Consider the following 14,164-nt stretch of genomic DNA (forward strand, 5'->3'; position numbering starts at 1 on the left):
TGAGTCACACGTGACCTGTTTTCCACTGCAATCAGATAAAACATTCACAGGACACACGTGGTGGACAGGACTATTATTGCACACAAGGGCACAATTAGAAGGATGGTCGTGCTTGGCCATCTGAGAGTTGATTCGACTTCTCCACGGCAGGCAAAGCTAAAGCTGAGTGAACCTGTCGCTTCCTGGGGACGTCCATCGTGTACTCCACATTAACCCTTGTCTGTCTCGCCTCTATGCGATATTTGGCTCCACTTTGATCAGTGACACGCCCCTTCAGCCACCGTTGTTCCTCGTCTCATCACGACAGGTGGCGCCCTTCACCTCTTTCGCGCCACGGATGTCAGTCTGAGGTCTGAAGGGTGAACCTAAGCGGCAGACGTTAATAAATCGGTGACGAAACAAAGTGGTGGTCGCCTTTGTGTGGGTGAAGGGTGGGGATCCTTGGCCCTCCACTGTACCACTGCACAACACTCGTGAATTGATTTGTGAGATAATGTTTGTAATAGTATTCTTCACCATCATATACCCTTGGTTGTCCTGTCGTAATGCTCTTAATATGTGGTTGTGTATCTGTATGTGCGGAGCTTAACAGTTTGTGGATGGCGTGGGAGACACTGTTGGGCTTTTTTTCATACCCATTCATACTTTTGTTTACTGATTACTGCCTGACATCACTGTTTTCATTCCAGCTTTGCATGAATAACACCAACCGTTGATGATATGCTACCTCTGCTAGTATCATCTAGCTTTCATAAATTGATATTTCCTTTCGTGAAACAGCTTGATATTATTGTTGGCGTGATACCATCATCGCCGCCAGACTACAGTTTCTGTTACCGTCAGAACATTTACATTGATTTTCTTCTTCTATCTATATACTTATCATTACAATTATATTAATAAAAAAAACTATATCAATTAGCTACAATCATGCAAGGCCGTGGTGCATCAGCGTGTAGTCTTAATTAAAAGTGAAAGGTCTCATAACCCTGCTCAAGGTGTCTTGCTCCTGCATCTCACGCCGCCGCCTAAGCCGCCGCCGCGGCCGCCGCCGCTGCTCACCTGTGCCAGCGAGGACAAGCCGCTCCCTCTATCTTATCTCACCCGCCACACTTTTATCCTGACCTTATCAGCTGTACGTAATGGGGAACTTGCGTGAAGACCTAAAATGGCTGCACCGGACAATGCTTCTCCGTCTGAAAGATTCGTTTATTTCCCAACCACTGATACCTTAACACGCTGCCAGACGTTCACTTACTCGACGCCTCAGCAGATCATTCATAACATTCACCGCTTCACGTATCTCTTCCTTGCTTAATGTGTCCCGTGATTTAGTGGCGCTCCTCCAGCCTTGCACCACCTCCGTCTCTCCTTCACCACCTGCCTAGAGTGACCCACAGCACGCACACACTATGAGTAATTATCGTGTGATTTGTGGTCTGTTAGGCATCTCTATTGTTTCAGTTTTGGTCACGTGCGTGTGGATGTACTTACGTATTCCCTTCGTGTACTAAGCAACGACTGAATCAATTACTGTTGCTGGAGTTTTGCGTGGAGAGATAGATCATGTAGTGGTAGTATCTGATACGGCTATGAGAGAGAGAGAGAGAGAGAGAGAGAGAGAGAGAAAGACTGAATACCACGAACTATATGTATCAATGTTGCGAGTCATGTTCCGAACAGAAGTGACAATAAAAATAATTGACGTCATTAGGATATTATAGATTTTTTTCTCAGTTCTATCACAGTAAGTCATTCTCTCTCTCTCTCTCTCTCTCTCTCTCTCTCTCTCTCTCTCTCTTTCATCTTCATGTATCACTGTCTTCACTATTAACCATTTGTATTATTATTATCAGATTAAGGAAAGAGAACAGAAGCCCAAGATTCCTTCAGTCAGTAACTTTATTTCGGTGGTGCAAACGTATAAAATGTTGTCAATTGCAGCTAAATAAATGCTTAAGAAAAATCCTAATAATAAATATCTTATGTACACAAGTTTTGCATAAATATTTGAGCCACAACAAGACGTACCGATAAACACACAAGCAGGGCGAGAGAAAGAGAGAGAGAGAGAGAGAGAGAGAGAGAGAGAGAGAGAGAGAGAGAGAGAGAGAGAGAGAGAGAGAGAGAGAGAGAGAGTAACACGTAATGTAAAGAAAAAAAAAATAATATCATTAGAAATAATGAGACAATGTCACCGGAAGCAAATACATAAAGTAATATCAATTGATAAAATTGAGATAGATAGATAGATAGATAGATAGAGAGAGAGAGAGAGAGAGAGAGAGAGAGCCCCGGGTGGTGGTACTGCAGGAACCAAGAAAAAGCCAGCTTTCTCCTCCCCTTCGTTGTGTACTTGAGCGCCTCGTCCTAACCATTCCCTTCCTAATAAATTTGTTTATATAACATTCATATATATTAACTATCTTCATCTTCTCTAAGTATAACTCTCTAGTCGTCTACCACAAAAATCTGCAATACACGGTCTGAAGAAAAAACTAACGCACACAACATAAAAAAAAGAACTCCTATGATACATAATATATATTTCTTTTTTTTTACAATATAATACTCCACAGTTTACGTCAGGAAGCTTCCAGAGCGTCGCGTGGGAGGCTGGAGGCGTCTTGGGAGTCTGTGCTTCTAGCGACGAGGTGAAGAAGCGGCGGCAGCGGCGAGATACTCATCCCCTGCCGCCCCTGCCCTCCCTCACAGAACCCCAAGACGCGACAGCCGAGGAACATTATGAACAGCGGCGGTCTTGTCGTCAGGCGCGCACCCTCCTCGTCATGCTGCTGGTGGCGGTGTTTGGAGGGCGCAGCGCCACGACCCAAGCCGCCGCCAGGTACAAGAGGGCGACACTCACGTCACCTGTCATGTGTTTTTTTTTTTTTTTTTTTTAAGATGAAACGTGTTGGCTGTGTTGTGGTGTTACTTTGTGTGTGTGTGTGTGTGTGTGTGTGTGTGTGTGTGTGTGTGTGTGTGTGTGTGTGTGTGTACCTGTATGTGTGTGTGTATGCATATGTGCGTATATTGTGTATATGTGTGTGTGTGTTATTGCCATGGCATCCCACCAAGACAGGTTAGGCAGCGTGGCCGTGCGTGGTGAGCTTGGATATCTCCAGCGTCACTCGCCCACCACGTAGGCAGGTCGGCTCTCATCCCTCTCAGCTCTGCACCACCACCACCACCACCACCACTCACCATTACTACACTCACTACTCCCACCACCACCACCATCACGACCCAGCCACAGGTCTTGATCAGCCGTTCGTCGGCAATCGGCAGTAGTAACAACTAAGGTAACGTTCACCGGGTTTTGAGAGGCCATGAAAGTAGGCTGCCGGTGCGCCACTGCTCGTCACTGTATACTGAACAACACTCGTCCTGGGACCACGAGGCGCCTGTGTTCGTGGTCCTTTCGTTTTGATTCATTGTTAGTGTCCGTGGACGTCAGTACATGAGATTTCGTTGGGGTACTATATTATTTTCTGCTGTGACACGAGCATAGCCGTCTAGGAACAGCCACATTTTTTTTTTTTTTACTGATTTTTTTTTCTTAGAATCCTCATATTTGCAGTACAGAGTGACTAGAGTTGATCTGGTGCAAGTGAGAAGTTAAAATACTGGGCGAGCACACAACATCTGGCTAACTGGTAACTAGTCTATACGAATACCCGGCAATGACGTCATGTGTATTCCATTACAATTATATACACGCACACACACAGCTGTACATAGACAGTCATGACACAGCAGCGGGATATGCACAAGAAAGTTTCAGTCACGCCATTAACGACATTGCAGTAACCAACAGTACTCACGCATCGGGAACACAGCAGTTTTCTCCCTTTCTCTCTCACTTTCTCTCACCTCCCAGGCACCACTAATCGAGCACACGCGTTTCTGAAAGACGGGTAGAACCTCACCATCACTCGTTCAAGAGTTGATCCATGCATTCATAATCTCGAAATCAGCAAGGACGTTTGAGTTTGCCGAGGTGATGGACACGTTAGCCCAGCTCCCCGCCCCTGACCCTCCAGACTCGTAGCCCAGGTCAGCCAGCGAGTCCAGCTCCACCTTCAGGTCAGAGGTCATGGGAATCAACTCCGTGACCCCGATGTTGTCGAGGTCATCAAGCGTGGCGGGGTGAGCTTCCTGGGCCTCCACTTTGACTGTCGCTATTGCAGGTCGTTGTTGTTGTTGTTGCTGCTGCTGCTGTTGTTGTTGTTGTCGTTGTTGTTGTTGCTGCTGTTGTTGCTGTTGTTGCTGCTGTTGTTGCTGTTGCTGTTGTTGTTGTTGTTGTTGTTGTTGTTGTTGTTGTTCCTGTTGTTGTTGTTGTTGCTGCTGCTGTTGTTGCTGTTGCTGTTGCTGTTGTTGTTGCTGCTGCTGCTGCTGCTGCTGCTGCTGCTGCTGCTGCTGCTGTTGTTGATGATGGTGGTGGTGATGATGTTGTTGTGGGTGTTGATGCTGTTGTTGTTGATGGTGATGATGGTGTTGTTGTTGCTGCTGTTGTTGTTGTTGATGGTGGTGATGGTGGTGGGCTGCAACAGCTGACGCGAAGAATGAACCAACTTGGGAACCAACCGGCGAGTAGAGGCAGGAATGCTGCTGCTGATGCTGATGGAAGTTTGCCTTCTGCTGCTGCTGCTGGAGATGGTGTTGTTGCTGTAGATGAAGCTGCTCCTGCTCCTGCTTGAGATACGCCGCTGGATTGAGCACCTCGGGCTTTAAATAAGCGTGTGCCAATTTTTGTTCGGCGAAGAAGGTTGGCTGGTAGAGCGGGTGTCTTTGGGGAACATTATAGAGGCAGCTGCTTGTCCTGCTGGGGGAGGGGGCAGAAGGAACAGCGTTGTGATAGGGGAAAGACGTGTTGGTGCCCGGAGACGAGCGGGGAAGACCTTCAGTGGGTGCACCGTAACTCTGCTTAGGTGTGGGCGGGAAGGTGACCATCGAGGACCTGATGAAGGCGTGATCGTCGAAGCTAAATGCGCTCTCCGGAGAGTCTGGAAGATCGGAGGTGGTGGGACTGGTGGGGACGCGTGGCGGGGAGGTTGGGGTAAGGGGCAGGGACCAACTCACGTGATCTTCCATTCCCTGGAGGTCTCCTGGCTTAGCATTGTTGAGGAGACAATCCTTTGGCTTGATACCATTGGCAAACTCCTTACAAAGACTGTTCATCTGGTGCACCTTACCAACTTTCCCGCCGCACCGTTCTGATACGCCCTTCAGTGGATCCTTCGACTTCTTACGCGGCCGATACTTGTAATCCGGGTACTCGCGCATGTGCAGCTGTTTCAGGCGTTCAGCTTCATCTCGGTACGGTCGCCGCTGCTCCTCCGACAACATCTTCCAGCGGCGGCCTAGTTGCTTGGAGATCTCGGCATTGTGGGTGTCGGGGGCGAATTTGACAATCTCTCGCCGCTCCATCTGCGACCACACCATGAAGGCGTTCATGGGCCGCTTGATGTGGTTGGGCGGATGTTTCTTCGTCTGCGGAAGAAGGAAGCGAAGATTTTAGCTACAGTACCTCTGGCATCACACCTTATATAGTCTATTCAATTTAGACCACCACCACTAAAATGAGCAGTAATAGTAATAGCAGTAGTAGTTGTTGCTGTTGTTGTAATTGTAGTAGTAGTAGTAATAATAGTAGTAGTAGTAGTAGTAGTAGTAGTAGTAGTAGTAGTAGTAGTAACAGCAGCAGTAGAAATATGAACAGTATAGTAGTACTAGTACTAGTAGTAGTAGTAGTAGTAGTAGCAGTAGCAGTAGTAGTAGTAGTACTAGTAGTAGTAGTAGTAGTAGTAGTAGTAGTAGTAGTAGTAGTAGTAGTAGTAGTAGTAGTAGTAGTAGTAGTAGTAGTAGCAATAGTAGTAGTAGTAGTAGTAGCAGAGGGAGAAGAAAACCAAATATGAAAAAGAAAGAAATTACTTGTTACTTCTATTTTTTTCTTATATTTTATTTTTTTCTTCATCGATATTGAATCTGTCTATGCGATAGTTAGCTTCTCTAGGTCAGCCTCCAAACGTTATGTCTTTCTTTGTCCGAGCTTTGAATTCTAAACTTATTCAACGTCTCTATAACAGAAAATGTAAACCAGTTGATGATTCTTGAATTTGTGCTTTTGAGCCTTACGATTATATTTTATATGAGTTTGTTTTTCGAATCAACTGGTTTATTTATTCATTTATTTATTCATTCATCTATTTTCATCATTTTTGTTCATATATTGCCATTTTTATCATAAGCTAGACTATAAACCCCGACTGGTGAAGCATCTTATTATCAACCCGAGAACACCAGCAGGGAAAACACCTCAGTAGGAAATCATTAATAAGGAAAAGAGAAAGGAAAAACCAATGAAAATAAGATAAAATGAAAAATGAGAAATAAAAGTCAAATAAGTTAGCAGTGTACTAATTATGACTGTAAAATAAAAAAAAATCAATAAACATCAACTTTGAGTTCCTGAAGCTAAAAAGAATCCAACAAGCTGACGAGGCAGTTTGTTTCATAACTATTTGTATATCTGGTTTTGTCTTCTGAGTGTTTATCTATATTTTTCTTTGTTTCTTATTACTTTTGTTATGTCTTGTTTATTCGTTTGATTTTCGAAGTCGAAGCACACACACACACACACACACACACACACACACACACACACACACACACACACACACACACACACACACACACACACACACACATAATCATTCAATCATTTATTCAGTATCATTTACTTCACATTTTTTTTCTATGTTTAGATTGAGTGAATTGAATTAATAAATAGATTTAAGCAATGATCAACCACCCAGCCAACCAAACATGTACTAAGGAAACGAAAACATGAAATTGCTACTTTCCGAATACATTACCATCTATAATAAATCTTACATTCAAACACCTGAATCTGTTCTTTGTATAGAATTCTCTTGCTTTCGATTTCTTTCTTATTCTTTAGGCCTGGGGAAAATACAATAAACAGGGCTTTTACTTAATCTTTTTTGGCTTTTGTCTATTTTCTAGTAAAAAAAAATAAATGAATAAAGAGAGGAAGAAAAATGACGAAAACAAGAAAAAAAAAAAAAGAAGAAAAGAAGTAGGAACAGAAATATTGCTGAAACAAAATCAAGTGTTTCCATGAATGTTGTTATCACTGATAAGAATGAAATCAAGATTAAACGTAATAACAATATTAAATTAATAATCTTACACCACTTCACTACCCAGAGGGTCACACCACCAAACCCACCACCCTGCACCCCGCTTTCCGCTTACTTTCCTACACGAATTCACTTTTCGTGTGTCATTTCTTTATGTGTGTCATTTCTTTATCTGACATATATACAGTGACTTACTTGAGTCTCCCTTCTTTCTTTTCTCTCCTATTCCACTTATACATAGTTTAGTGTTCAGTGGTAGTAGTTTGCGGTATTGGTGTACTGGTACCTGTTCTCTCTCTCTCTCTCTCTCTCTCTCTCTCTCTCTCTCTCTCTCTCTCTCTCTCTCTCTCTGATGACCAATGAACTAATAACTTTCTCGTTGATTAGTCTAACTTCGTATACAATGCACGAGAAAAACAAATAAACTAAAAGGTGACAACACATAAAGATCTTCCAAGAATGTCTTAGTCTTTGTTAAGCACAACGTGACTAAATTAATTATTCAACGGTAAGCTTCCACCTGCACCGCGCCCAGTCTCCAGTCCCGTAGTGCAACATGACACCGAAAAACACACACTGCATTGAATGAACTCGATCTGTCACGCCTCAGCCACGCATCCTTTCCCCCACCTTCTTCTCTTCCTCCTCCTCCTCCTCCTCCTCCTCCTCCTCCTCCTCCTCCTCCTCCTCCTCCTCCTCCTCCTCCTCCTCTTCCTGTAAGAACTGACGGCCTTGTGACCTACCCTGCTTTGCTCTTCTTATTCTAATATCCAAAGTCTATTGTTTACAGATATTCATCCATTTATTTACGTTTATGTTTTTGTTTGTTGATGTCATCAGCTTGTTTAACTCTCGTTTCATTTATTATTATGATATATTGTGATACGTATCGGTGCTATTTCCTCGTGGAGCATTCAGATTGTGTACACATAACTGAGGCAAAACATTCACGTGACACCGCAGCCTTTGCTCATTTCAATAATTTGCTTTAAGTAGATTTATTTTTTACTGAGGAACTTTTATTCGAACCGGAGACAGGCCGTCGGATTGGTAACAGATTAAGCGTACCGGCGAGCTGACTTCACCAAGCGGTTGAGACGTAAGCGAGCGGGTCTTGGGGCATTGTTCTGTCACACCCCTGCCGCCCCGTGACCCGCCAGGCCACACCGGACGCACCTCGGGGCTCCAGCGCGCCGCCACGACAAGTTTACCGCCGCCCAGCGCCATGTTCTCCTTGCAAAAATGCGGCGTCTCGGGTATCACGACTGTCCACTCCCGCGACACACACAGCCGCCAACCGTTTTTACAGGTTCTGGGAGTCTCGGAATGAGCCATTTTTTTGTACCAGACCCCATATCTCCTTATTTAGAGACGGTAGATCGTGAAAAGCTGTGTCGTGACGCTTAGAGTCGTGTGAGAGCGGCAGGAGCAAGCCTGCGATAGCTTTATTTAGCTTGAAATGTAGGATACAACACCTTCCGTTTCTGTTTTATTCAGTATATAAGGAGATGAGAGGAGTTCTATGTCGGATTTTTCTAAAGCATTAAGCCTACTTTATAAGTTAAAAGTTGTCAAAATCCTTGCCGAGCAGCCAGGCCGGGAGAAAGAGGGCGAGGCAGGTGTTGGCGAGCGGCCCTGCTTGAGCCCAGGTGGCCGGCGGCGGGCAGCGAGCGGCACACCAAACATGCCCAACCAATAGCTGTTTTTATTCTCCTGGACTTTGTGCTTTGTGTTTGTTTGCTCATAGTTTGTGAGCTTCTTGTGTTAATGTGTATTTGATCACTGGCGTGAGGAGCGAAGGCATAAAGTTTCCACACAAGGCTTTTGTCAGTCTGTACCGCCTATAGGGCTTCACTGGAGCTTATGATCAGTATGGGCAAGCAGTGTGTATAGTGGAGCTCCGACTCCACCTGTCGCTCCTCCAGCCTGAGGTATTAGGAAGGATTACAGCTCTTTGTTGCTCCTGCTGCTGCATGTTTTGCATGTAACGGTAATTCTGCAAACAAGTGAACCCGAAAGTCAAATCGATGATGTTCTTTCAAATGGAGGTGTATCCGGAGTTTTTCATTGTCATTATTACTGTAGTTAAGTAGTGTTACTGTTGGCGGTGGTGGAAAGGGAGCATCGATGGTGTGAGGAGAGAGCGATGAGCAGGATGCGCTCCACTAGATGGCACACATAACACCGTCACAGATATGGATACAAAAAGCAGCAGTGCTTGTTGCACACCAACGATGCGTTTACTAGACACAGGACACCGTGACGCCTTCCCTCCATCTGCAAACAGTAAAAGATGTCTACCTCCTGAAATGTGTGTGTGGGTGGGTGGGCGTGTGGGAGGGGATGGATAGGGGTTGGTAGATGGGTGGATGAGACCATGATCGAATTAGATCATCTTTTTAGTTTTTGTTGTTGTTGTTGTTGTTGTTGTTGTTGTTCTTGTTTTTGTTGTTCTTGTTGTTCTTGTTGTTGCTGTTGCTGTTATTCTACTTAATATTTTCTTATTCTAATATCTTAGTAGTTGTAGTAGTAGTAATAAAAGAAGAAGAAGAAGAAGAAAAATAATAATAAGAAGAAGAAATAGAATAAAGAAGGAGAAAAAGGAAAAGAAAAAAAAGTAGTAGTAGTAGTAGTAGTAGTAGTAGTAGTAGTAGTAGTACTAGTAGTAGTAGTAGTAGTAGTAGTAGTAGTAGTAGTAGTAGTAGTAGTAGTAGTAGTAGTAGTAGTAGTATAATCATCATCACAATTATGATGATAAAAAGGAGTAGTAATATTAGTAATGATAATAATGACAATAGTATAATAATAATAATGATAATAATAATAATAATAATAATAATAATAATAATAATAATAATAATAATAATAATAATAATAATAATAACAATAATAATAATAATGATAAGACTAATAATAATGATAATAATGATAATCATAATAATAATAATAATGGCAATAATGTCAACAACATTACCACCACCACCACCACCACCGGCAGTCCGTGACACGAGTGGTGCAGAGTCCAGCCTCATGAATGGGGATTGGTGTTAAAGACAACTAAAGGGATGGTAGCGAAGGACTGGTCACAGCTCCCACCGGTCACTCACTTTAACTCTTCACTACACAAGAAAGACACTTTTTCTTGGGCATCCATTAATATTGTTTACGTAATGCAGACTAAGCATACTTGGCTGAAATGTACACACTGCTGGGAATGGAGAAGTTTTTCATGGTATTGTATCTTCTTTATTGAACCTTTAGTATTGACAGAAATGCGTATGAAATAAACTTGTAAATCTTACGTTGTATTCTGATATATTTTGCTTGGCCGCCACTTGCTATTTTCGTCTTACCGTTTTCATGCTTTACTTATGGACTTTGTTCTCCCACAAGATTTTTTTAGGTTTTTTGTATTGTGAAATTATACTTGTCGGTATAACAGTAATCTTTTTAGTGATTTTCCACATTTTAAGTGTGTGTGTGTGTGTGTGTGTGTGTGTGTGTGTGTAAATGCTTTTAATAACTGTGTTTTCATTTCTATTCTTTTTTGTACAAATTCTCATTATCTGCTTCGATTGTTTCACTTCCTGCTTCACGTGATTCGTTTCCTGCTTCACACTAGTTTTACGGAAGAGGCTTCACTTCCTCCCCTCCCTCTACTCTCTTCTCCTCTTCCTTTCCCTTTACCCTCTTCCTCCTCTTTCTCCATCTCTCTTTTTTTCTCCTTGTTACTTTTCTTTTTCCAATCCTTCTCTTTCGTACCCCACTCCTCCTCCTCCTCCTCCTCCTCCTCCTCCTCCTCCTCCTCCTCCTCCTCCTCTTCCTCTTCCTCTTCCTCTTCCTCTTTCCTCCTCCTCCTCCTCCTCCTCCTCCTCCTCTCCCACTCAGCTTCCTTATAATTGACGCATAGGTAGGAGAGGAAGGTATAAGTGGAAGGCAGGTGTGTTAGAAGAGCAAATTAGGTGAGAGAGAGAGAGAGAGAGAGAGAGAAGCGTTTATGTCCCCAGGCCAGACTTCCACCCACGCGGTCTAGCAACAGGTGTCCAGGCCTGCGTGTCTCTCTCTCTCTCTCTCTCTCTCTCTCTCTCTCTCTCTCTCTCTCTCTCTCTCTCTCTTTCTCTGTTTTTCAACACATTCAGTCATCTTTATACATGCAAACATACAGACAGATGAAACTTAAAGATATGCATACGAAAGCTTAGCGTATACAGATCAATAGATGGCGTACGTACAGGCTGCGTCGGATTTTCGCAGTCATTACGAGGCTTAGGGCGATTACAGGTGTGGAGGCGAGGAAGTAAGCTCATGGTCTTACGGGGGATTTCTGAAACACCCATCCTGACACCTTACCAGTGATCCCACCCAGCCGCTCCTACCTTCCTCCACCGCCTCGGGGCTTTTCGCATTACCATTATTATAACAGCTCGAGGACAGCAAGTTCTTTTCTCGCTCTGCTCTCCTTCTCTTCGGCCTTGTGTTGTATCGTGTTGAAAACTAGATCGTATGTGCCATTGTATCTCGTGCATGGTCGCTGTGTTGATGAAGACAAATTAAGGCTTGGAATTTAATGTTTTGTTTTGTTTTTTCTTTCTCTCTCTCTCTCTCTCTCTCTCTCTCTCTCTCTCTCTCTCTCTCTCTCTCTCTCTCTCTCTCTCTCTCTCTCTCTCTCTCTCTCTCCATTTCTTTACCGTTTTTTTTATTTCCTTCACTGTATGTTTTCTTGACTGAATCATTTATTTCACTGACTACCTTCCAGTATTGCTTGATTTAGTTAACTGTCTAGTTTACTATCTGATTACTCTTCTCGTTTATAGTCTTGCTTCGTTTTTTGTTTGATATCTTGTACTGTCTAAGTTCTTTATTGACTCATCACGGTTACTGTCTTGCTTCATTTATTGTTTGATTTAGTTCATTAGGTTTATCGTTTACTTTCGTTGATCATGTGACTTCGTTTACTGACTTTTGTCGTTTATGGTCTGATTTCTTTCACTACTTACATTCTTTTCACTGTCTTGTCTTGTCTGATATGTGATTTTCTTAACTTTTTGATGTTATTACGTGTTTGATTTTCTTTACTGACCTCTGTTATGTCTGTACGTTTAGCTTTTACATGACATTATATGCGTTCATTTCTAGACCAGACGTTGCTATCATTTTCTTGTCTATCTCTTCTCCTTTTCTCCATGTACATTCTTCCCATGTTCCCTCGGCTTGTTTTCTGGCTCTTATATCTATGAAATATTTGTCATTTCCTTTTGATTATGTTATGTAACTTCTGATATGTTATGCAGTAGCGATGAGGGTTCATGATAGCGATCCTGTTCAGTAGTTAAAAAATTATAGTAATAAAAATAAGATGAAGCATGAGAGAGTATTCGTTCCCTGCCGACCAGCACTTAAGAGTTGAGTGTTCTATTCCAGCTCATCACGTGAAAAAATAACTCGGTGACTGACATGATATTCTCTAAAAGGTGTGCATTTCTTTTTATGAGTATGTTTAGTTACCACTCCGCGTCAATAAGCGTGGGTGTTGGGGAATTGGAAATGAGCAGCGTCGGTCGGCTAAGGATACTTAGCTATATAAACAAGATAAATCATTTTTAAAAACTTGTACTAAACATTGACAGGATAAGGCAAAATGAAAGGAAACAAATATTATACGACGAACATTATAAGCGGTCTGATGAGGCTTAATAATCATGAAAAGTTACGTTCACTTCAATTTCAGTATAATCACTACATGTATACCACCCCGGGGCCACTTAGCGTCGACGCAAACATGTCAGTGTTATGAGCAAAACATTGATCTCACGTTAGTGGATTCTAAGTTGACGCACATTATATCACGTAATGGGCATATTGAACCGGTAGCAGTACGAGTATTGACAGGGTAGTTATAACCGGAATGGAATAATAAAGAAACAAGGAGAGGAAAGGAGAGAGGCAGGGCAGATGCTAGCCCAGTCGCACGCCCCTGCCAAACGCGCCGCCACGAACCGCCCCACACCGGCCGTCCCGCCTTACACTCTACGGGAGTCACATGCCAGGGTTCAAATACCTCTCACTGTTGTTATTTTTCTTTTGTACAGCAAACTTTTTCGACACAAATATGCACTCAATTTACTTTTCTTTTAATTCTTTTATATCATAACAAATTACACCTTACTTTTATTGGACAAAATTATATAGATAGTCTATGATTTGTGCATTCCCATGTGGTCAAGGATGGTTATGTTATGTTATGTTATGTTATGGCGCATGTTGCGCCTCGGTTATTTAAAACGGCTTGAAGTGAACCAAGGGAGGCACGGGCCATCGAACCATGCCGGCGCCACATGCATAGCGCTCCCCCTCAGTCTTAGCTTTCGGCACGCCCACTAAGTTACCGCACGTCATGTTCAGGCATTGCTCGTAGACAGTTTTCACCGAAATTTATGATTTCTTTTTCCCCTTCACTTTATTGTTTTCTAAAGTCTTATTAGATTAGCACAGCAGTGTGTGTTGTTATCATGTTTACAGGATAGGTAAGCAGTAATAAGAATGGTGGTTGTTGATGTGTTTTTTAGTTCTACCAATAATGTTGAAAATATTAATACAACTGCAACCACTACTATTACTACTACTACTACTACTACTACTACTACTACTACTACTACTACTGCTGTTGTTGTTACTGTGTAAACCAATACTACATCTATGCATTCTTAATATTCTTCGCCAACATACACACACTTGCTCACGAATTCACACCTGCCACAAGTGGCCCTTGACAGTGTGCATTTCATTGAAAAACAGCATAGTACGTGGACTAATTGTGAATTGATAATGATAATAATTAAAAGAGGTGAAAATAACAATAGTTGTTGCTAATATATCTCTTGTTTCCGTGGTGATGATGTTATTATTGTACTCTATGGTATTTGTTCCTCAATCTCCTAGTACTAGTACTACTGTTACAGCTTACATTGCCACTAGTACTACCACAACTATAGTAGTAG

General features: G+C 42.6%; 1 protein-coding gene across 1 annotated transcript in view; it reads right to left on the minus strand.

Moving 5' to 3' along the window:
- Positions 1–1,884: 1,884 nt before the first annotated feature.
- Positions 1,885–14,164, minus strand: part of LOC123517624 (transcription factor SOX-9-like) — a 13,766-nt gene continuing 1,486 nt past the window's right edge. Inside the window, exons 2-3 of the mRNA XM_045277913.1 lie at positions 4,464–5,493; positions 1,885–4,181 (exon numbers count right to left, since the gene is read on the minus strand). Of these exons, the coding sequence (XP_045133848.1) occupies positions 3,940–4,181; positions 4,464–5,493 (1,272 nt within the window). The 3' untranslated portion in view covers positions 1,885–3,939. The remainder of the gene's footprint in view (positions 4,182–4,463; positions 5,494–14,164) is intronic.

Source organism: Portunus trituberculatus, chromosome 42 (assembly GCF_017591435.1).
Source record: "Portunus trituberculatus isolate SZX2019 chromosome 42, ASM1759143v1, whole genome shotgun sequence".
In the NCBI taxonomy this organism is placed as follows: domain Eukaryota; kingdom Metazoa; phylum Arthropoda; class Malacostraca; order Decapoda; family Portunidae; genus Portunus; species Portunus trituberculatus.